General features: G+C 38.9%; 1 protein-coding gene and 1 long non-coding RNA gene across 4 annotated transcripts in view; one reads left to right on the top strand and one right to left on the bottom strand.

Moving 5' to 3' along the window:
• The window catches only part of SLC1A4 (solute carrier family 1 member 4), a 34,576-nt gene extending 19,855 nt beyond the window's left edge, over positions 1-14,721 (top strand). For 2 of the 3 annotated variants that reach the window (XM_087949104.1, XM_026668451.2), the window contains exons 5-9: positions 1,658-1,824; positions 4,399-4,632; positions 7,612-7,806; positions 8,313-8,447; positions 9,644-11,035. In XM_087949104.1, the coding sequence (XP_087805230.1) occupies positions 1,658-1,824; positions 4,399-4,632; positions 7,612-7,806; positions 8,313-8,447; positions 9,644-9,884 (972 nt within the window). In that variant the 3' untranslated portion in view covers positions 9,885-11,035. Of the gene's footprint in view, positions 1-1,657; positions 1,825-4,398; positions 4,633-7,611; positions 7,807-8,312; positions 8,448-9,643; positions 11,036-13,697 lie in introns of those variants that run through there. The other variant, XM_026668452.2, reaches the window with a different exon arrangement.
• LOC148133056 (uncharacterized) lies at positions 11,647-12,138 on the bottom strand. Its single transcript, XR_015746412.1, has 2 exons — positions 12,056-12,138; positions 11,647-11,763 (listed from the first exon to the last, which is right to left on the bottom strand). It is a non-coding gene; the product is annotated as an uncharacterized LOC148133056 (long non-coding RNA).
• Positions 14,722-23,026: the final 8,305 nt, after the last annotated feature.

Here is a 23,026-nt window from a genome sequence, read left to right as displayed (position 1 = left end):
TGCCAGGACTCATTGTCTTGTCTCTACCCCTCAATGTGACTGTGGTGCTCCTCGACAAATATCCATCATAGTGTGTCCTAATGTCCATCAAGAGCTTACACTGGCCCAATATCTGATTTTTTTCAACATAGACTACCCTGTCCTTGAATGGCTGGGTGTATTGGACATAAACATTTGAACCACTATAAGTCCATGTATTTGCCATATGCTAAATAAATAAATAAACGCCTTTTCACATCACAATCATTACTAAAGACAGACAGCCACAGCGAACAGTAAATATTTGCATTCAAAGTCAGAGATAGGTTCCAGAGTACTGCCAGTTAAAAAAAAAACCATTCCTAAATTTTTCTGGGTTTTTGGAGAAATAATCAGATGGAATACCTTCTTACATGGACAGAAGAATTGATAACATCTTCAATCCTTTGCATGATTTAGAGGATCTGAGGAGTGGAGCGGAGGTCGTGCTTGCAGGTATCCCAAAGTAATCATTATAATGTCAAAATATTCAGATTAAAGCTCTTCAATTAACGCTGTATCTTCTTCACAAGTTTATTATTCTAAAGACCTTTTGAAATTTTTGTTAACATCATTTGTTAACTATACGTGAAAGACAGTACACAATATTTCTAAATTAAGTTCATAAGTCTGAACAGGATCTCAGTAGAAAGAATACTATATCATGGTTGAGCAATTACTAGAATCAGCTTGGAAGAATGTAAATCTATCTTGATAATCCTATGCATTGGATTTGTCTTATAGCAAACGGACAATAGTCACTTGTGGTAGAAACATTGGAAGAGAAGCTCAAAGATATATGTATTCAGTGATATGACAATAACATAAATGTTGTGTACAGTAATTCTTTGCCATAGTTACTTGCTTTTTTCTCTTTTTTAAAATAATCTTTTGGATAGCTATTCAATGTTATCCCTTTAATTCCCATTAACAAATTATTCAAACTATATTCTTACAGTTCATTGTCTCTTTTGACTTGGTAGATAATGTAAATGTGGAAAGGAATGTGGAATAAAGATAGTTCTCCCTATCACTCCCAAACTGTATGAATTTTATATGCCTAGGTTCTATTTAGCCATGATCTTGAATGTGTGTGTCAGTTCCCTTAGTTCAAATTCCTCAAGCCTATCCTCAGTCAGCAAATATATGAGATACATTTCTCCTGCCCGTAAAATGATGTGGAAATAATTATTTGCCTTTGTAGTCTACACAAAGTATTTGAAGATAACTAGATGGTATCAAGGGCCACTTTGAATAAACGTAGTTTAGGTAAAATGATATTTCCTCCTTCCAAACTGATCAAATTGAAATGCTCCTTGTGTTGTAAAAATTTTACATTATAAGTACAAATAATGTATTAATCTTAAATACACAATGCTTTTAGCTCTATGTCAATATGGTAAATAATGAGGATCTAACGTCTTCATTCTGAAGACTTATGAAAATTATCTCTTCTGTCGAAAGATTACACCTGCATTCAGAGAAGAGATTGTTTCTAGTGGGTTTCTCTTTTGTCCTATTCTGAGTGCTGCTTCCATTCATTTGTTAACTGCAATTAATATCGAAAGAGAGATCTAGCTTCATATAATTGGCACACCACATTGAAACACTTAACAGTATGACTATATCTCATTCACAGTTCCCCGTTGGCACTGAAATTGAAGGAATGAATATTCTGGGGCTTGTGCTCTTTGCTCTGGTTTTGGGAGTAGCTTTGAAAAAACTTGGACCTGAAGGAGAAGAACTCATTCGTTTCTTTAATTCTTTCAATGAGGCAACCATGGTCTTAGTATCTTGGATTATGTGGTGAGTGTTCCTAATAATACTGCAATCTGAAAATAAACTTCCCAGTGTTGGGGCAGTTTAAAATACAATTTAATACACACACTATCTTCTCTTCAACTCTAACGTCTATATCATAATATGTAGCATCTAATTTGAGAGGGACAATTCCCAGCTGATTGACTGTCTAGCAGAATCTAAGGTCTAATAGAAGGTGGTATATGCAATACGTTAAGGAGAAATATTCAGCATGTTTATTATGTACCTCCCTTTATCAAGCATGGAGTATGAACCACTAATTTCGTACTTGGGAGGAGTACTGTAGTAAAAACTATTTAATCAAATATCAGGTAGACCTTTTCTTGTGGGGAAGGTCTATAGTTCAAATATACTTCTCTAGCTCATCTGGAAACTAAATTCTTCATTGAAAAAGATGCTCAGAAATACAGTAAAGATCCCTGCTGGTTACATTACAGGAAGCATAAATATTCAGTAATTAAAAGTGCAGTTGGTATATTCAGTAGTTGGATTTCATTTGCAACCCTATTGGTTGTGTGGCTATATTAATAACCCGTTTCCATATCTTTTGGGTTTTAATTGTACAAGTCTAAATATGCTTATTCAACACTCTTACTGTATTCAGTAGCATTTGCTTCTTAATAAAGGCATTTAGAATTACCCATTTATTGCTTATTAATATGTAGAACACCATTTTCATGGAATTTTACAGAATTACCAGTTGGGCTTCAGAACCCTTGTTTCTAGGAAGGACATATACCCTGTTCTGCCGAATCAGCTAATTCTAACTTTCCTCTGCCAGTGTGACATGGAAAGTTGATATAGAAAAATGAGCAGCTTAAATCGATCAACTGCCCCCTCTCCCTTGATATATATTGACTCAAGAGGGTTGTAGATAGGCTATTGACCGGTCAAGGCCTGGATTTCTCTCATGTCCCTTGTGTAACTGACTTGAATATTTAGCACATGGCAGCTTTTTTCCTTTCTGATTCAATACTGGAATTGAAAAGGCCAGTTCATAGGCAGGACTTGCAGTTTGTCCTATAAAATCTGTATAGAATGAAAGGATCATGGAAGCTGAAATTGTGCAAGAAGGTCCCTTGGGACTCTGGCAAATTCACTCCATTCCATACCCTACCACTGCCATTTCAGAGAGACCTTCAGGTGTTGCTTTATAAAAATAAGTTTTCTGCTTTCCTGAATAGGATAGGAAAGTGGTAGCCAGACTCGATGAAATATTTTTAGTTGGGTCTCCTATGACTATTGCCATATAGAAACTTATTTTTTTTCTTTAAAATTGGGTGGGCATTTTGGAAGTTTTTTTAATTAGCCACCTTCCTTTTATTTTTTATTCTAACCACTTTAGATTTGTGACATTGGCTTGACACTGAGAGCATTTGCATAATTCTTGAAAATATTGAATGCTGATTAAAACATCTGCATTAGTAAAAACTTTGGAAGACTTTGGAACACTGCAAGCAATGGCTTTCAATGCAACCAGCCATAGTATCTTACTGGCTGGCCTACAAGAATCTGAGACTGCAGGCCCTGTTTTGCAGTGGTTCTGTTCGTTCAGTCAATTATGGGGTATGCCAGATAGGCCCAATGGCATGTTATATGTGGAGTGCCACAGAAGTGATTTTTTGGCATTTGGAGTGTGATATAATCAATGTGTTGATGATATACCAATTTTACATTGTCACTTCTGGGGCATAGGAAGATGTTGACATCCTATCCAAATTCCTAGAGACTGTAAGAATCTGAATGAGAGAGAACAGACTAAGGTGAACTCAAATGAGTTGCTATTTGGACATTAGAGCTATCTGTCAGTACCAGTGTTTTATCTGAATGGCCAGGTTCATTATTTGGGAGTCCTTCTGCACTCATGGCTTCTGCTAGAATAGCAACCGGGGTTAGAACTCTGCTTTTCATTGCCACTCAGTTGGTTTGTCACTGAAACCATCATGTCACTGTACAAATTCCTCAGATCAAGAACTAGAAGTCAGGCAATTCTGGTGCTTTTTTGCCCTGGGAAATCTCCACAATAAAGGTGTTAAATTTCCATCTCTCACATGCTTCTGTCATTCCATATTCAAAAGCAACCTCTGTCCACTGAACAAAATCTAGTTTGGACCAAATTAATCTCCTGTTTTTTCAACTTACATATGTTCAACCCAAAAGCTGTAAAACTAACTCTTCTGATTTGATCATTTTTTATACCATTCACTTCTCTGTTCACCCTAACATATTACTTAAGTCATTATTTATGAAAATAGCCCTCCTTCACACCATTAACCTTTGAATATGAAATAACTTGTTGTATTCACTGCAGATTCTTTAATTCATTCAATTTAATGGTTCTCTCAAGGATAGTAGCAAATGTGCAGACGAATGTCCCATAACAGAAAAAGAGATAAAAAATCAATTTACTGAGGGAAATTTTGTATGACAATCTGATGTTTATTCTTTATTGAGGCCCATAATGTGGGTTTTAGAAATCACTGACATTTTCATTTTCATTCTGTCAAAAATTAAAATGTTATTTAGCATTCAATGTAACACTCGGTGCTTCCTTTTCAGGTATGTACCACTTGGCATTACATTTCTAGTTGGAAGCAAAATTGTGGAAATGGATAACATTATGCTGCTGGTGTCAAGCCTTGGAAAATACATTTTTGCATCAATTCTTGGCCATATTATTCATGGAGGGATTATTTTACCACTTATTTATTTTGCAGTTACACGCAAAAACCCTTTCACTTTTCTGTTAGGACTTATAACTCCTTTCACCACAGCATTTGCTACTTGTTCCAGGTTGGTAGATTTTTGCTTCTATTTCTGAAGTGAGGATGACATTGTTTGAATTTAGAGTAATATAGTAACTCAGCTTTTCTTGTAAAACTAGGGACTCTACATTTATTAAAATGTAAGGCAGACTTTTAGAATGGAGTGTAGATCTCTGTGGAAAGCACTCTGACATATTGTCTGGGTGTGTGGTATGCAGGCTTCACAGCTGAGGACAGGAAAACTGTACAGAGGGTGATAAACACAGCTCAAAAGATCATTGGTTGCCCTCTGCCCTCCCTGGAAGACTTAGCCAGGTCCCGCTGCCAAGCAGAATCAAGGCCATTATAGAAGACCCCTCACACCCTGGCAATTATCTTTTCGACCTGCTGCCGTCTGGATGGCGCTTTAGGTCAATAAAATCCCACACCACTAGACTAACAAATAGCTTCTTTCCCTGGACCATCTGAACCGCAAATAAACACAAAGTCACTACCTTATTAAGATGTGAAATCTCAATACCTCATTCAGATGTATAATAACATCTCTTGTGTATTATACTTGGCAAAGCGTCACAGTCAGTGTTGGATGTATATTTTATGTAGATTCGTAGATATTGTACTCTCTAATTCAAGGGTGGGCAAACTTTTTGGCTTGGGGCCGATTGACTTTTAAAATTTGAAAGACGGGCCGGGTCAGCACAAGATTTTTGGGAATCGCCCCCTTCCCCCCTCTTCTCCTCCTTCCCCTCCCTCGGAGGCCCCTGAGTCAGGAGTTGTTACGCCGGCGCGCTCGACGGCTCCAGTCCCGCTGCCTCGGGAAGGGAAAGGCAAAAAGGAAGAGCCGTGGTGGTGCTTTGCAATGGGAGCAGCGGCACCGGAGGCTCAGGCTCAGTGGCTCCTGGTTTTGCCTTTTCCTTCCCAAGGCAATGCGGGACTGGATCCGCACGGAGCTGCGCCAGCGGTAGCAACTCCTGACAGCCCCAGCCGGACACCTGAGCTGAGCCCGGGCGAAACTGCCTGTTGCTGCTGCCGGAGCACCGCCGGTCGCCTGCTCCAAGCAGCCCGCCTGCCTGCCGGGCTTCCCTCTGCCGCGCTGGCTCGGGGCCAGGCACGAGTGCCTGCGAGTTAAAGGAAGCCAAAGTTGCTGGTAAGTTGCTCGGGTGCTGGGAGCAGGCTTTTAAAGTGCCGCCCGAGCAAAGTTTAAGCAGCCCGCCTCCCGCCGGGCGGAACCCTTCTTGCTCCTCGGGCGGAAGATGCTCCAGCCTGCAAACTTTGCCTTTGCAAAGCCCTGGAAGCCCCGGAAACCCGAGCAACTTCCCAGCAACTTTTGGCTTCGTTTAACTCGTGGCGCTCGCGCCTGGTGGAGGGGAAGCCCGAGCCTCCTCCAAGCAGCCTGCCCGCCCGCCCGCCGGGCTTCCTTCCGCCGCGGGCTCGAGGCCAGGCGCGAGCGCCCGCGAGTTAAAAGGAAGCCGAAGTTGCTGGGAAGTTGCTCGGGTGCTGGGAGCAGGCTTTTAAAGTGCCGCCCGAGCAAAGTTTAAGCCTGGAAGCCCCGGAACCGAGCAACTTCCCAGCAACTTTCGGCTTCCTTTTAACTCGCTGGCGCTCGCGCCGCCCGAGCTGCACAGCAGCCCGCTCCAAGCAGCCCGCCCGCCCACCGGGCGGAACCCTTCCCGCTCCTCGGCGGGAAGACGCTCCAGCCTGCAAACTTTGCCTTTGTGAAGCCCTGGAAGCCCCGGAAAACCGAGCAACTTCCCAGCAACTTTCAGCTTCATTTTAACTCACGGGCGCCGCGACTTGCCCCGAGCCGCACGGCGGAGGGGAAGCCCAGAGCGCCGCCGGTCGCTCCTCCAAGCAGCCCGCCTGCCCGCCCGCCCACCAGGCTTCCCCTCCGCCGTGCGGCTGGGCCAGGCGCGAGCGCCCGTGAGTTAAAATGAAGCTGAAAGTTGCTGGGAAGTTGCTCGGTGCTGGGAGCAGGCTTTTAAAGTGCCGCCTGAGCAGGACCGCCGAGCCGGGAAACGGGCACCAAGGCAGGGCAAGGCTCCACCAGCAGCGGCCTAGCTTTAGGTGGCTCCAAGCAGCCCGCCCGCCCGCCGGGTGGAACCCTTCCCGCTCTCGGCGGGAAGACGCTCCAGCCTGCAAGCTTTGCCTTTGCAAAGTTTAAGCCTGGAAGCCCCAGAAAAAAAGGGGATCGGCGGGACTCACCTTCGGAGAGGTCGCACTCGAAGGTGATTTCGAACTCCCAGCCGAGGCCTTTGCAAATTTCTTTTCTTTCCTACCCCTAGATCGCTCCGCACTGTTTTGCAGCTTTGGGGGCCACGCGGCACAGGTCAATCACGCCACGCCCAGCGATTTTTTTCAGGGGCGGGCCAGTTTGGACAGACTAATGGCAGCGATTTTTTTTCAGGGTGGGCCGCATTGGACAGACCAACGGGCCGGATGTGGCCAGCGGCCGTAGTTTGCCCACCCCTGCTCTAATTGCAAATGGAGACGTGGGTACTCTATTTTTTTATCTTCATTTTTAAGTGCTCTGGTTTTATTGTATTGCAAACAGTTGCTGGGGTGCATCCACAGTTTCGTTGTACTTGTACAATGACAATAAAGTTCTTCTAATTCTAATAGTCTGTGTCCCTAATATGGTAAAATATGGCTTGACGGCAAAGGTTTTAATGGCTATATTATTGTACCTTACAGGGTGGGGAGAGAGACAATTTGAGAATACTAAGGTGCTTGATTGTAAAAATATTTCTTTAAACCAGACATAATAGAACTTGAAATGGATGTAATAATCAAAATGTATAATAAAACTCCCCTTTTACTTTTTCTCATAAGATTCAGGCATTTGTTTTGGAAATGAATAAAGTAGAATCCTTTGCCCTAATTTTCAGGAACAGCACGTATCTGGAATGTTACATTATCTATTTAGGCTGACAGACAAATGCTTATATTTTGGGCTGCAGGAACAATGCTGGACTTGACGTTCTTGTGCTTCTTCCTTGATCACATCTAGCTCTGCAACTCTTCCATCAATGATCAAATGCATTGAAGATAACAACAAAGTAGACAAAAGGATTAGTAGATTTATTCTGCCTATTGGGGCTACTGTGAATATGGATGGAGCTGCTATTTTCCAGTGTATAGCTGCTGTCTTTATTGCTCAACTGAACAACGTTGACCTCAATATTGGACAAATCTTTACCATTCTGTAAGTGATAGTATCAGTGGTTCAGGTTCATCAGAAAAACCAGAGAAACTATTTGACTCTTTCTAGCCTGCCACATTGCACTTTGGTTGAAGCATCATTTGTGAATTATGTCCTTCAGGGAAATGCTAAAAGGGGTCGCACTTTTCTCCTTCTAAGGAAATTATAGTTTATTGCAATGTAGAGAATAAGAACCTAAAGGGATACTTGGCTTGACAGTGCTGTGGGTGGCAATGCAAAAGGAAGCAGCAAGTAGATATGTCATTAAGTCACTTCTGAATCATTTTAGTAATTTTGATCAGTTGCATGTCCAAACTTGATGCAACTAGAATTAAGCTGATTTGCAGGATGTACAATGGCAAGTTGTACAGTCTATCTCCAATGTGGTGTCAGTGTATACAATGAAAGAAAAATTCCCGAGTACAAAAAATAAACTTAAAAATATGATTCTGTGCTATTTTAATACGTATATGAAATTTCAGCATAGCCAAAAATATTTTTATTGACAGGGTTACTGCCACTGCTTCCAGTGTGGGAGCTGCTGGAATTCCAGCTGGAGGAGTTCTAACCATAGCTATTATCTTGGAGGCTATTGGACTTCCCACAAATGACATCTCTCTCATATTGGCTGTGGACTGGATTGTGTAAGTACACAAATGTGTGCATGTTGGCTCTTGAATATGGTGGTTCTCAAAGTATCAAGGGTCTTAATAATCCCTTGTGGGGCAACCTTTAAAAAGTACTTTCATCAAGAAGAGAACAATTGCAAACCACACAGCAGAACTTGTTGATTGCTTGTTGAGTTAGAAACTTACTGCCAAATTTTTTTGATTTGCATCTTTTCCCATTCTGATTATCACAAAAGCTCTCTGAAGTTGAGAAGGGAGAGAAGCAGAGGAAATTAGCTATTAAAACCCATGCATCTCATGACATAAAAATTATTCCTCCTTCTTGGGGGAGAAATATTTTGCAGTGGGGTTTTTGTTTGTAGCACGAGGTGAAAGAGAGGCTGCATTTTGAGGCATATTTTATTTTTTTATTTGATTTGCCAATTGTTTACAAGATAATAAGTATAAGTGTATACATAGTTGTGAATACATGAAATGGGTACATATAAGAAAAATAAAAGAAGAATAAGAGAAACAATAGGACAGGGACGGTAGGCACGTTGGTGCGCTTATGCACGCCCCCTAATATGTATTTATATTTGGGCTCAGCCATAATTGCTGTAAAAATTACATTCCAATTAAATGTAAAGAATGTTAATGTTCCTCATATGTCAAGAAAAGGATGGTAATTGTGGTAAACAAGAAACAGAATTTTGCTCCAAGAAAACTTGAAACATCAAAACTTCCCAAGGAGGATATAGTATTTGTTTAGTTTCTTTTTCCTCTGAAAGATGGTTAAAAAACCTTGGTGGGTTATGTTTAAAATTGGAGGTAGGGGCTCAAAAAGAGTTGCCTTGGGCCCAGTCTCCAATTTTACAATCATGTTCTCCAGCAAAAAGGAAACACCTACCTTGCTGGCCAGGAAAAATGACTGACTGATGGATACAGGATAGTACTATATTCTCCTTCAGCAAACTGTTCAGGCTGAGCTTCTGATCTTAATTTTGCTTACAGAGAATAGGGCAGAGCTGTCTGCTTTTTAAAAAGCATTTTTGCTTGCTGTGCTTTTTGATGTCTTTAGTCTTGAACACAGATCACTATTAATATAGAGAGTGGCAGATGACATTTCTCAAATCTGTTGCTTTTAAAGATAGCCTGAGCCTCTGCAAATGTTTACAGATGCATTTCATTAACACCAGTGAAAATGTTTTCATGTTTTCCCTATTGACCAGCGACCGGACCACAACAGTTGTCAATGTTGAAGGTGATGCCTTTGGAGCAGGTATTCTTGATTATCTGAATCCAAAAGAAACGAAGGAGAAAGACACAGAACTTAGTGATGTCCATGTGGAAGCCATTCCAAACACCAAAGCTGATGAGGAAACATCACCTCTGGTAACACACAAGGTTCAAGATTGCACCCCTCCATCATCTAGCTCTCAAGATCTAACACCTAATCAATCAGTCCTATGAATATAAAAGAGTGGAGGGCACTTTATGGGCACTGTAATTTAGAAAGTACTTGTTGAATAGAGTCTGTATGGCCCCCTAAGTTTAAGCAGGCATGTCCTCTTCCATTCTGATGGCATAAAACACAGTGGTAGCAGCCACAGACTACAAAATATGTGCAAGCTTCTGTATGTTTGTGTGTGTGTTTGTGAGAAAGAGAGACAAGAATGAAAACTTTAGTTGGTACAAAAAGTGCTGCTCGATCCTTATGTGTATGTGTAACATATGCAAGACAAATGTAGTGACTGAATGATAGCTATCCTAGAAAATTTCTTCTTGCTGTAAAATAATAATTAAAGCCCACTTTATAAGATAGACTGAAATTTCAGAGATTTGGGGAATGTCTTATTATACAGGAAGTTATACAGGAAAAGAAATGGAGTTTCTTGTAATTTTACTGCATCAAGCCTGCATGACTGTGTTTGAAAGATATTCTTAAAGGATCAGTTTCTTTTGATTGATAGCCATAGTTTGTGGGAGCTAACCAAACTATTGCTTTTTGTTCTAGTTTGATAAATCAGAGAAGCAAACCTTTTGAAGGAAAATAGAATTGAACTAATATGTTATCAGATATACATAGCTAATGGCCACCAGTCCAGATTAGCCTAAAAAGGACAATTTTAATTTATTGCTCTCTTTCTGAGCCAAGCAAAGCACCTGTATGTTGAACCTGGACCAAAAAAGAAAGCAAGAAGTTGAACCATTGCCTTTCTCTGCAGCAGTTGGGTTGCAACCTTCATAATTGTTTCTTACACAGGAAGCTTAAATTGGTTTTTAGGCACTCTCAGTAATTTATATTAATGCTTGATTGTTGTTCCTAGAAAGAAATATCAGTGAGTGGCCATGATGAATATGTACTACTATTTCTACAAAGCAGGAATTGACTTTATGTTTCCTTAAGTCATGTTGCTGGTGGTGCTGTGAGAAATTATCTTTGTCCTGGATCAGCATATTGTATGGCTTATGGCTTTTAATGTTTTCTGCTTTAGAACTGTCCCAAATTGGGACCCTCCATTGGCAATGGAAGGCTAGCTAGAATTTTCAGATTGGTAGGCCCAATAAACCTAGTGGACATTGTATCTAGAATGATGCTTTTGAGCATGCATCCATAACTGGACCTAAAAACAAATTGTTTATCAAAAGGACAGGCTGCATCAGGTAGTATGCTGCCTATTTCCCCAAGACCAATAAGTATATGAAATGTGTTTCTATCAATCCCTAAACTGGTTAACTCCATGTTTATTTAGCATCTGGTGACATAAATGGCCCATAATGTTTTTTCTTTATGCATAACAAATGAAATCATACTGCAAATATGGATAGAAAACATATGTAGAACATCCAGTTATAAGCTTCAAAAGGTCTACATAAAAATATATTTAAATGGGTGCTTAAATGTGGCCTGATAATAATCATGAAGCTTCATTTGTTGCTTTTTCTCTCACTCCACCATTGCTTTCAAGAGGATATGTGCTGATAATACAGTTCTGGTCTTTAACTCTTCTTGTATAAGAGTTACCATTCAGACATTTTTCTGGCTGTCAGAAATTCAATTCCATTATTTAAATTTGTTCGGAATATTACCTGTCCTTGCCCCAGTATGAAAATCTTTTTCAAAAGAATATAATGCGTTATAATTCCCCCCCTGCAAAATTAACCTTAAAGCCCTGGGGCAGGAAAAAACAACTTACCTGGTGCCTCCCAGATGGGTCACAACTCCAATTCCCAGAATTCTTACCATTTGCCCTAATTTGCCATTTTCAATCTGGTGAACTCCAAATTCAGAATATAGAGTAAATGGGATTAATATGAATTAAAAAAGTCAGATTTTAATGATAAACACCTTTGGTTGAAGGGCAAGGTATCGTTTTGATAAATATTTACCTTTCCAGAAACAACTTTTTTCCTTATAAATTATAAAATAACTTTATGTAACTATAAAGGAAGCCTTTGGAATGGGTTATATGTTTATCTCATTCTACCTATTCTTTCAGTGTGGGCACATAATAAATATGGTAGTATCTTTTCTCTTCCTGCATTAACCAGACAAACACATTGTGAAGTATTCTTACCAATTGATGTAGCAAATGCTGACACAGAAATCACTATCCTTTGGGCAGGCCAGTCAGTTAAACCTGACCTGTTTGTATTGCTGCCAGTCAGAATGCCAGGTCCTCTTGCAACAGAGTCATAATCTAGATAATCCTATTACTTTTCAGTTAGATAATCATTAAGTCATAAGATTGCATCTATCCTTTGTTTCAGTTGCTGAGCAAACGTTTTCAGAAAAGAGGTGTTCTTACAAAAGCGAAGCTTTGAGCTGGCTGACTAGATGGTTTTTAGTGGTAGAAATTTAGCACTTAGGCTTCTTTACAGCAGTGTTTTTCACATTTGGGAACTTTAAGATGTGTGGACTGCAACTCCCAGAATTCCCTAGCCAATTCTGGTAACTGAAGTCCACAGACTTTAAAGATGTCAAATGTGTAAAACACTGTTTAGAGGATTTGCTCATAGAGAAAGAAAATATTTATCTTTATCCTGGCATCATTTTGCATCTTAGTTGGAATTTGTGAGTTATATTCCATCTTGCCCACTTGCATAGGTGTGCAGAAAATAATCGGCACATAAAATACTGATTTGCTTCCTGCAACTGATTTAGCACACTTTGAGCAGTAATAATAATGTTTGTGCAGGATTTCAAAATCAGTAAAGTCAACTGTGGATCTTGATCCTCCCAATTTTTATTTTCACTGGATGAAGGTATTGTTGTTAGTATTATGTGAGACAAGTGAAATTTCTCCCAGTTCATTTATTCTACAGTGGAATAATTTTGTACATTTTCATGCCTTTCCCCCTTCTTTAATCTTTTTTCCTAAGATGTAAAGCTCCAGACATAGTAATTTTTTCTCTATAGAGAAAGGAATTCTTGTTCAGCTTTTTCTGTCATTTTTATGTAACTTTTGAGGAGGCATGACTGTAAACTGTACATAATATTTCAGGTTTAAGCACTGGAAAGCAGAAATTGAATAGGAAGTGCAAAAAGAAATTGAAAGCATAGATATGTAATTTTAGTTCTCACTAAAAGAATATACTCATGCCTCTTTAAGATCCCAATTGAGCACATCTTTTTCTGTATTAAAAATATGCCCCAGAGAGGACTAATAATCTCTTCTCTAGGAGATTAGTAATATTTTATTTAACGGGTTTTAAATAATGTAATGCCAGTGATTATTGAATCAAATAGACCAGCAAGAGTAGGGATATTGGAAAGAAAAATATCTGTGAGCCTTGATTGTCAGTACAACCTGCCTGCCTCTCAAAATACAACTTGTCATTAATGATCACAAAGATTAGGAAATTAATGATCACAAAGATTTTATTTAATGAGTTTTAAATAATGTAATGCCAGTGATTATTGAATCAAATAGACCATTACTCCAGCAAGAGTAGGGATATTGGAAAGCAAAATATCTGTGAGCCTTGATTGTCAGTACAACCTGCCTGCCTCTCAAAATACAACTTGTCATTAATGATCACAAAGATTAGGAAGCTCTAATCAAAGGAGCTCTTGGGTGCTACCACCAGAAATGTGACCTACACACAGTATTAAGTGTGAATGAACTGTACAGAACCAGTGTGAGGGGTTTAAGTAGCAAATTCTTCTACCAAATGGAAAAGCCAGATTGATTGAGAGCTTTGATTACTGCTCACAGTATAAATGCCATTGGGGATCTCTTTTGTGTATAGTAAAGCTATTTTTTTTTCATATTTTTATAGTGACTGAACCGAAGATTGGTTTGACAGCAACTTATTGACAATAGTAGCCAGAGAAAGAAAAAGAGAGAGAGAGAGAAAGCAGGTGTTTCTCAATAGCCTCCTCAATTCAGATCTTGGATCAGTACCAGCATATTTACAAAAAATGAATCAATATTCTACCCCTGCTTTGTTTTATCAAATAATATTGCCTTTTCTTTTGTCAAATTTGCTAATGGTACAAAAAGATGATTATTATTTTTTTGGTCTGGAGGAAAATCAAGATGGCAAAGAGCAGGCAATTGAGTAGAACAGATATTTTTCATTACTGATTATTTTTTCTTTAGCTATTTGACAATCCCTGGATCAAATCCAAGGTTAGCATATCCTCCCTCTGCCTGTCCTTATCCCATTGAGAAATATGACCTTTTGTACTTTGCTAACTAATAAACGTAACTGGGTTTTTTTGCATATGCAAAAAATATTTGCTGCACTATTGAGTTTTGATGCCTCCCTTATTGATTTCAGTGGCAACCAGCAATCTTGACTATTTAAACTGCTCCTTCCTAATGTATCATATCAGCACTTGCAGTGTACAAATTCTAGTTTTTAAGGTTTCCATTGCAGTGTATGATATTTCACTTTTCTCTGGTTTTTCATTTTTCTCATTTCAATCAGTTTAAACCACTAGAATGAAATGTTCATTAATTTGTTCATTTAATTTATCTAGTTGGGGAATGTGGAAGGAAATCCAAATGTAAACATAAAGCAGAGGATTGATTAAAATTTAAAAAATCTGTTGTGCAGCATTTTAGGAACTCTGAAATTAGGCTGCTGAAAATTGCAGGAGGACCATGCTGACTATGTGCAGGAATGAGGTGGAGGTTTATAGATTTACATTCTGCATGCTAGTATTACCATGCATAGTATTACTATGAACTGGTGAAACAAAGCTGGAAACTAATTATATATTTTTGAACTGGGTGATCAGCTTTTTAAAAAATCCTGACATTCTAGGCACAGATGCTGCATAGCAGATTTTGTTATGGTTATGTTGAGGCCCTAATTTGAAAGTTTGCACACTCCTCCCAAATACCATGTTAATACTATAATTGAAAATAGGCCATCAGCTTGTGTTTTTTCCTCTTGCTATTCCATTTTTTTTAGGTTGGCTAAAAAAAAGGTATTGCTCTAATTGGACTTTGTGCTCAATCTTCATTGTATTTATTCTCATGCAACCATTCCCAGAATTTACATTGAACCATCAGTGCGTTCCCTTGCTGATTATTGAGCATGTCTCCTCCCCCAACAAAAACCATCTAAAAAAAAAACCAGCTGCTACTCCAATATCAGATTCCCACTGCCATCTTCGCCTTTTCCTGTAGTTGCTTGAGAGCAACGAGAGAGGAAAACTTTGGGCGGTGGGCCTAAGCTACCCTACCCCCTGAGTTCCATGGCAAATAAGTTGGTGATTTGAGATTTTGAAGAGCTTAGTAAAAGAACACTGGCTGAAAAATGTCACTGTGAAAACAAGGACAGTATTGCTGTGGCAATGGTGCCAAAACTAGGTGCAGAAGTGCTCTGATTATTTGGTATAATACTAGGGAAGATTACCTCACACCAGGAATCGTCAAACAGGATTTTGTTTTTTACAATGTTGAGAAGCTTTCATATTTTTTTCACTGGTACAGCTGAATGTCAGCATCTACTGAGATCTGAATAACATTATTATGACCAGATGGGAACGGTTATCATATTAAATTGGCTAATATACTTCTAGCTTACCTTAATGTTCAACACCAGCCCCTCCCCCAATTAATGGAATCATTTAGGGCAACTAAGCTGTCTGTTAATGAGGAGAAATATGGTTCTGTATTTACAGTTACAGTGAGCTCTTCTGATTAGCTTTCATAAATATGTATCTTTAAACTGTGTCTCTTATGATATTCTTCAATTCAAATGCTAGCGAAAGATTATACAACCCTACAGTGCCACTTGTGTCTTTCTGTACTGAAGTTTCTAATCAATGTCAGGTGGAATGTGGACTTGCTTTGCTGTAATGAAAATGAATGGCTGCATAATACAAAGGTGGAGACTGTGAACAATCTGGAATCTGTGTAGGATAAGAAAAGCTACACTCTATGGTTTTAGACATGAGCGATGACACCACCTGCCTTATTGTGTTGTACCCAAAGTGCTGCTTTACCTGTGTTTTAGTCACAGTGCTATTCATCTCATGTATTTCTTCTCAAGATCCTTAGTTAGATGCTTAGTTTAGCCCTGGGTCTGAATTCCTGAAACACATTGTCTGTTCTGATATACAGTATTTTACAGGAATATAAATGTTAGATTTCAAATCTGAAATTAGATAAAGCATTGTAGAACAGTGCTTTATCAGGATTGTAGAATAATGTATGTCAGCAACAGCTAATCACTCCATTTTCTAAGTATTGTTTTCTGTCTCTGAATGTAATGTTCTCAACATGTATTTTGTTTGTGGGCATGCAGAATATTTCAAATTCAAATCATTTTGACTTTGGAGCATCCCACTTCAAATGTGAAAGATTCAAAATGTTTCAAATGCAAAATGAGATTGTTCAGTTGTTTTGGAAATACTGTATTTTCAATATCCAAATATTGTAAAAGTTGTATTGAAAATAATAAAAACAGTTCATCTCACTCTTGAGATGGAAATTTCAAATGGAAGTAGTTCAAATTTGAAACATTTTGCATGCTCCTAACTTTGTTCATGCATCTCTGTAAGGTCCTCATCACTACCAAGGATCAAATGTGTATATGTATATAAAAAAGTGAAAATAGATATGTGATTATGGAGTTGATACTGTTTTTCCACTTCTAAAAAACTCCAACTGTTCCTTGCTGTTTTGGTGGAAAGCAGTGCAGAGAATTATGTTTAATTATTTTGTAACTCAAAATTCAATAAATCTTGTGTTAATTATTCACAGTTTTTCTGAATCTGAAATAAAAACCTTTAGACTGAATGAACATTTATCATTATTGGAAAAAGAATATGCATTCACTTGTAAAACATCATAGGTAGTCCTTGCTTTAGAATCACAATTAAACCCAAAATTTCCAGTGGTAGGCTCCACAGTTGTTAAGTGAGTTTTGCACCATTTTATGATCCTTCTTTTGCCACAGTTATTAAGTGAATCACTGCAGTTGTTAAGTTAGTAACATGGTTGCTAAGTGAATCTGGATTCCCCATTGACTTTGCTTGTCAGAAGGTCGCAAAAGGTAACCACATGATCCTGGAACACTGCAACCATCATAAATACATGCCAGCTTCCAAACTTACTAATTTTGATCACATGAGTATGGGGATGCTGCAGTGATCGTGTGAAAAACAGTCAGAAGTCACTTTTTTTCAGTGCCATTGTAACTTCAAACATTCACTAAATGAACGGTTGCAAGTCAAGGATTCCCTGTATTCTTAGAACATGATAGTGTATTCTGACATTTTCATAATCAGGGCTATGGTAATGGATATTTGTCTAGCCATCTCTGGGTGTTGCTAAGAGCTACTGTGGGGTGCAATACAAATAACCTATCTCTTCACAGGGTATTTAAAAAAAGGGATAGAGTCAGCATTACCAGGGCAAAAACAGGCCCAGGAAAGAGGTTAAATTTTCTTCATGTCAAGGCTTCCATCATTAGAACCCCAGATTTATCTTTGCTGTTGAAGGTGACTTGTAAGGAATACAGCTGCCTTAGTCAAGTCAGCTATATGTAGGTACGGTAAATAGCAGAAGAGTCAGTAATCTGTTTTTGGGACTGTAAGACAAGGAGCATTCTTCTTAATAATACCAAAAATTGCATTTCCTGACCCTTCCAAGCCACTTGGCAATCTGTAAATTGGGAATTAAATACTGCCAAATCTTACCCTGGAATGTTGGTCTAAATGCAGCATGTGGAAGACCAGACATAATGAGCTTCTTGTTCCTTTTCTGTGCACCACACAATTTTGGCTAGGAGTGAGTTGTGTAATCACAAGAAGGAAGTCTTTGCATGCATTCTACACCAGCAGTTGCCAACCGGTGGGCCGTGGCCCACTGGTGGTCCATGAGAAAATTTTGGTGGTCTGCAGAGAAACGTCCCCCCCAGAGCAGCCCCCCAAAGCAATTAATCCAGGCTGCAGGAACACAAGGCTGTGCCACCCACATGGCCCGTGGGAACCCTCCCTGCCCACTTACTCCTCACCTGGCAAACTTGCCTGCTAAGTTGTTATTTTTCTTGTTCCAACCATCAGCTGTTCTGCTGTGCCAGGAGATTTAGATTAGCTAGAAAGCAGGAAATCATTGGATTTCTTGCTTTCTAGCTAATCTTTACATCTTTGGCTCTGCTTTTAAGGATCTTCCTTAGGACTGAAGCAGTGCAGACTCAGCAAGCCGATGGTAGGAACACAGATCTCTAAGTGAATCTGATTCTGTGACCAGCTCAATCTGCCTGCCTGCTTTGCCTGATTTTGTGTAAAAGTTGCTCTTTTTTATATAAAAAAATTCAATATTTACATACATGGTGTGTTGTGAGTTAATTTTGTGAGCTTTCTTGCTAGCAAATTTTATGAGTTTGCTTGCAAGCAAATTTTATGTGACAGACTCAGCTAGCCAATGGCAAATAGATAGATCTCTGAATGAATCTGTGATTCTGTGAGCAAGTCAATCTGCCTGCTTTGCCTGATTTTGCTCTTGCTAGCAAATTTTATGGGTTTGCTTGCAAGCAAATTTTATGTGACAGGCTCAGCTAGTCAATGGCAGAATCATAGATTTCTAAGTGAATCTGTGATTCTGTGAGCAACTCAACCTGCCTGCCTGCTTTGCCTGATTTTGGGCAAAGTTGCTCTTTTTTTAAAAAATAAAAAATGCAATATTTATATAAATATTTATAATATTTACATACAGGCCATGCCCAGCCAGTCACATGACCACCAAGCCATACCCACAAATTAGGCCATGACCACAGAACCGGTTAAGAAATTTGAATCCCACCCCTGCCTCTCTGTTTTGTGTATGTGTGTGTGAGAGAGAGAGAGAGAGAGGGAGGGACTGAGGGAGAGAGAGGTCAGATCAGAACTCTCTCTCATCAAAATTCATATTAGTGGTCCCCCTAATAAAATTAAAACTTTGAGTTTGGTGATCTCAGAGGTCCAGAAGGTTGGTGACCCATGTTCTACACAATCTATCTGTGCAATATTCATACAATTGAATTGTGATTAATATTCATATAGCTCAGTTGTTGCAGAGCCTGGCTGTGTGAATTCATCTACATTGAGCAAAAACTTTTTGGATATGAGATTTTATCATTATTGGCAGGCAAAAAAGAATCAAAAGCTGGAAATATACACCTTTTTCCTAGTATCAAAGACAAGCAAATAAAGGGAAGCTCCCTTTTATTAAAAGAGGAATAATTGAATCTTTCCTGCAATAGCAGATAAAAATTCATTAAGTGGGTTTTTATTAGTATTTGCACACCACAATATATTGATTGTTGTGTTAAAACGTTATTACTACAAGTGTATCTCTGTTATTGCTATCATAATCAACAGGAAAAACAGGAAAGAATCTTCAGAAAGCCCCTTAAGATGTACAATAATATATTTTATTCAGCTCTTGTAAGGCTTTCAGTATCAAAATGGGGAAATGCTTTTGAGGAAATTGAGTCTATGAATGGAAGGCCCCTAAAAGCTTCCATTAACATGAGTCACTTTAATCATTTCCTAAACTGCAAATTAGCATATCTTAGTTTGAACAAAAGAAAATGGAGTTTAACAGGCAAAAGAAGTTTATGCTTTTTACACATTGACTCTAGTAGCCTGTAAGCCAACTGAATCAAAATAGGAGACAGCTACCTGCAGAATACAGCTGAATATTAAATCTCAAGGCATAGGCATCTGCTGGGGGATAGCTGTTGAAATATATGTTCTACCCCATATATATGGCTATGCAAAGTCAACAGAAATATGAAAAGGTGGCACTTGAACCAGGATATGACAGCTTTTGTCATGTTGATGTCATCATAATTAGGAATTGACTCTTCTGACTCAAACTCGAATGCTTAAGTTCCTTAGATTGGGAATCCATCCCAAAATAGAATTAGTTGACTTTTTCTAATACCAGCCACCCTTCTACCATACAAGTCCCCCAAATCACCAACTGCATTTGTCTCTTAAATGCGCCTGCTCCCCTGACACATTGAAATCATAGGAGACATGCAAGGAAATAATTTATCCTATTATGAATTAGCATAGCCAAGTCAGAATAAAACAATAACTGCAAATTTCCCTGAGCTGGAGTTTGTGTGCCTTGATTCCTGGTAATTCCTGGTTATGTCCCAGCAGTTGGCAAGATTTTCAAAGTGGTTTTGCCTTTAAAGTATACAGAGAAGGACCCGAAAGATTGCCTACACCCAGTATAGAATTCAGCTGAATTCTACATGTGAATGAATGGTATAGCATATTCAGATCCTGAAGCTGATTTAGTAAAAGGAAAATCTATCTTCACTTCAAGGAAAATGAATATTTAAAGGGGAAGCTTCTACTGCTTGGTCCTCGAGGATTATACAACATGGTTAATGAAATCATGTTTTGTTAACTCAGTTTTCTGGCACAGTCTAACTAGATGGGCTAGCATTACATAACACTCAAAGGCTAAAATATAGTTTATTATATCTATGTATATAATTGCCTTTCTCAAAATTGTGACTGTAGTTTTGAACTAGTTAGTTGCTAGTTGCTTTTTGAGCTTCCCAGTCAATATGAGAAAGAATGTGGGTTTGTGATATTGGGGAAGGGGGTGAGCGAGGTGGCTGTGAAATCCTTCAGAGTTTTATATTTTAATTGTACTAGAGAAGAATTCCAGGTATTGCCTCCGTCTTTCAGGGAAGTGAGCTATATGAGCCTTCAGAAACAATTTCTTTAGCTGAAGCTCAGAAAATTTAATTGTCACCTTTGTGAGGGGGGGAGAAAGGGAGAGGGAGGTTAGATCTGATGTCTCTCTCTCCCCCTCCCTCCCTCCCTCTCTCTCTCTCTCCCACCAACATCAGCAAGCCACCATCAGTCAAAATTCATATTAGTGGTCCTGGGGATTTAAAATTATGAGTTTGGTGGTCCCTGAGGTCCAAAAGGTTGGTGACCCCTGGACTAGAAGACCTTCAAGGTCCTTTCCAACTGGTTAAACCACTAATGAGGAAACAGCCAGTTTATTACTGAACAACTTGGAGTATGTGTTCCACCTTGTGGTTGGACAGAGAAAGTACAATTTTATTTACTGTCTTTCCTGGGGGCAAATGCAGAATATGCAAATTGAGAGTCCATGAACACTGGCATCCATTTCCTAATTTCCTAATCCTGCTCTATAGCAGTTTTCCTCTTCCAATATTTTATTCTCTGTGGTCTAGAAACTGGATGAAGAAAAAAAAAATGGCAGGATGGCTAGTCAAAAACTTGACAAACTAAATACTAAATACCCCTCTTAACATTAAACAGGATATGCATGTTTGGGAATCACTATCTGACAGAGTAATGTGTAGTCTTATAATTTAGAATTAAGGATCAGGAAGACTTCCGACAGATCAAATGAACAGTACAAAATTCAATATTAAGCATCCACCTCAGTTCTTATCCTACTTTCATCCTGCATTTGTGTCCATGGTGAATTGAAAAGAGAAACATGTTTCTTGCTAAATAAAATAAAGAATAAAAAATAAAATACAGGCTGAATAGTCAAGACCTTGTTGATGATCCAAACTCTGTCAAGGACCTTGGAGTACTCAGCTCTAATGATCTAAGTGCTAGAGTCCATTGTAACTACATAGCCAAAAAGGCATTAAGAGTTGTTAACCTAATCTTATGTAGCTTTTTCTCTGGTAATATTACACTACTAACTAGAGCATACAAAACATTTGCTAGACCAATACTTGAATACAGCTCATCAGTCTGGAACCCACATTACGTATCTGATATTAGCACAGTTGAGAAAGTCCAGAAATATTTCACAAGAAGAGTTCTCCATTCCTCTACTCGTTGCAGATTACCTTATGCCACCAGACTTGAAATTCTAGACCTAGAAAAGCTAGAACTACGCCACCTTCGGTCCAATCTAAGTATAGTATATAAAATCATACATTGCAACAATACAAGAGCAAACAATATATACAAACTCAAGGTTAATCGCACCAAACTTGATTGCAGGAAATACGACTTCAGCAAGAGAGTGATCAATGTCTGAAATACTCTACCTGGCTCTGTGATTTCTTCCCCAAACCCCAAAAACTTTAACCTTAGACTCTACTATTGACCTCACCCCTTTCCTAAGAGGTCTGTAGGGGGCATGCATAAGCGCACCAACGTGCCTACCATCCCTGTTCTATTGTTTCTTTTATTTTTCTTATATGTATCCATGTATTCATAACTATGTTTTTACTTATACCTATTATCTTGTAAGCAATTGATAAACCAAATAAAATAAAATAAAAGTAAAAATAAGTGAACAGCAGAGCTACCCTCTGATTAGGAAAAGCCAGCATTGGGACTCTATGACACTGTAATGACTTAAAAGATACACAGAATGAAGGACAAGAATTGGGTGACTAGGAATTCCCACCAATAGGAAATAATTTGTCCTTAACTGGCAATTGTTTTGCTTCAAATTGTGTTTGCAGGGATTCTTATTGCACTGAAGGATCAGATGCTGCCACTCAGTGGCAATGGAAGCATTTAGATCATTATACAGCAAATCCAGGAACTGCACAAATGCTATGTGTGAAGGGATAATACATACATTTATAATGGTATGAGAGAAAACTCCAGATATTTGTATTACATGGGCTGTACCTGATAAAGATATGACTATTGGCTGTACCCAGGATATAGTATATGATTGCAGGAACACAGAAACAAAGCGGTTGATTCTTCAGTTTTAAAAATATATTTAGGTGCTATCTAGATCTGTCTTCACCCTTAAGAGAAAAAACACTGGTTCATTGGCAGGCAAAAAAAATGAAATACATGGAGCCAACTCAACATCTTGCTTGCGCCCGCCACTCATTCCCGCTTCCAGCCGTCTTGGCCTTCCCAATGCGCCCCTTCCCTTCACTATGCAAAGCCGAAAAAAATGGAGGGGTGACACTTGGAGCATGCATAAGGTGATCAACTTTTTTACAATGAAAAGGAGGACACGAATAAATTGAAGAAAAAAAAAACAAAGCCACTTGCGCGCGGTGCACTCTTGTGCATGGCGCACTCCCTCAAAACAAGTTCTCCTGTGTGGACCAGCGCATGCGTCTCATAATCGCGTCTCGCCGCACTGTACCGAGCCTTGACCAATCCTCATGTC

This window comes from Notechis scutatus, chromosome 1 (assembly GCF_049901735.1).
Source record: "Notechis scutatus isolate UNSWTSFEM ecotype Mainland chromosome 1, rNotScu1.2, whole genome shotgun sequence".
Classification (NCBI taxonomy): Eukaryota; Metazoa; Chordata; class Lepidosauria; order Squamata; family Elapidae; genus Notechis; species Notechis scutatus.
The sequence above is the reverse complement of the archived record's forward strand: the minus strand, read 5'-3'. Positions and strand labels throughout refer to the sequence as shown.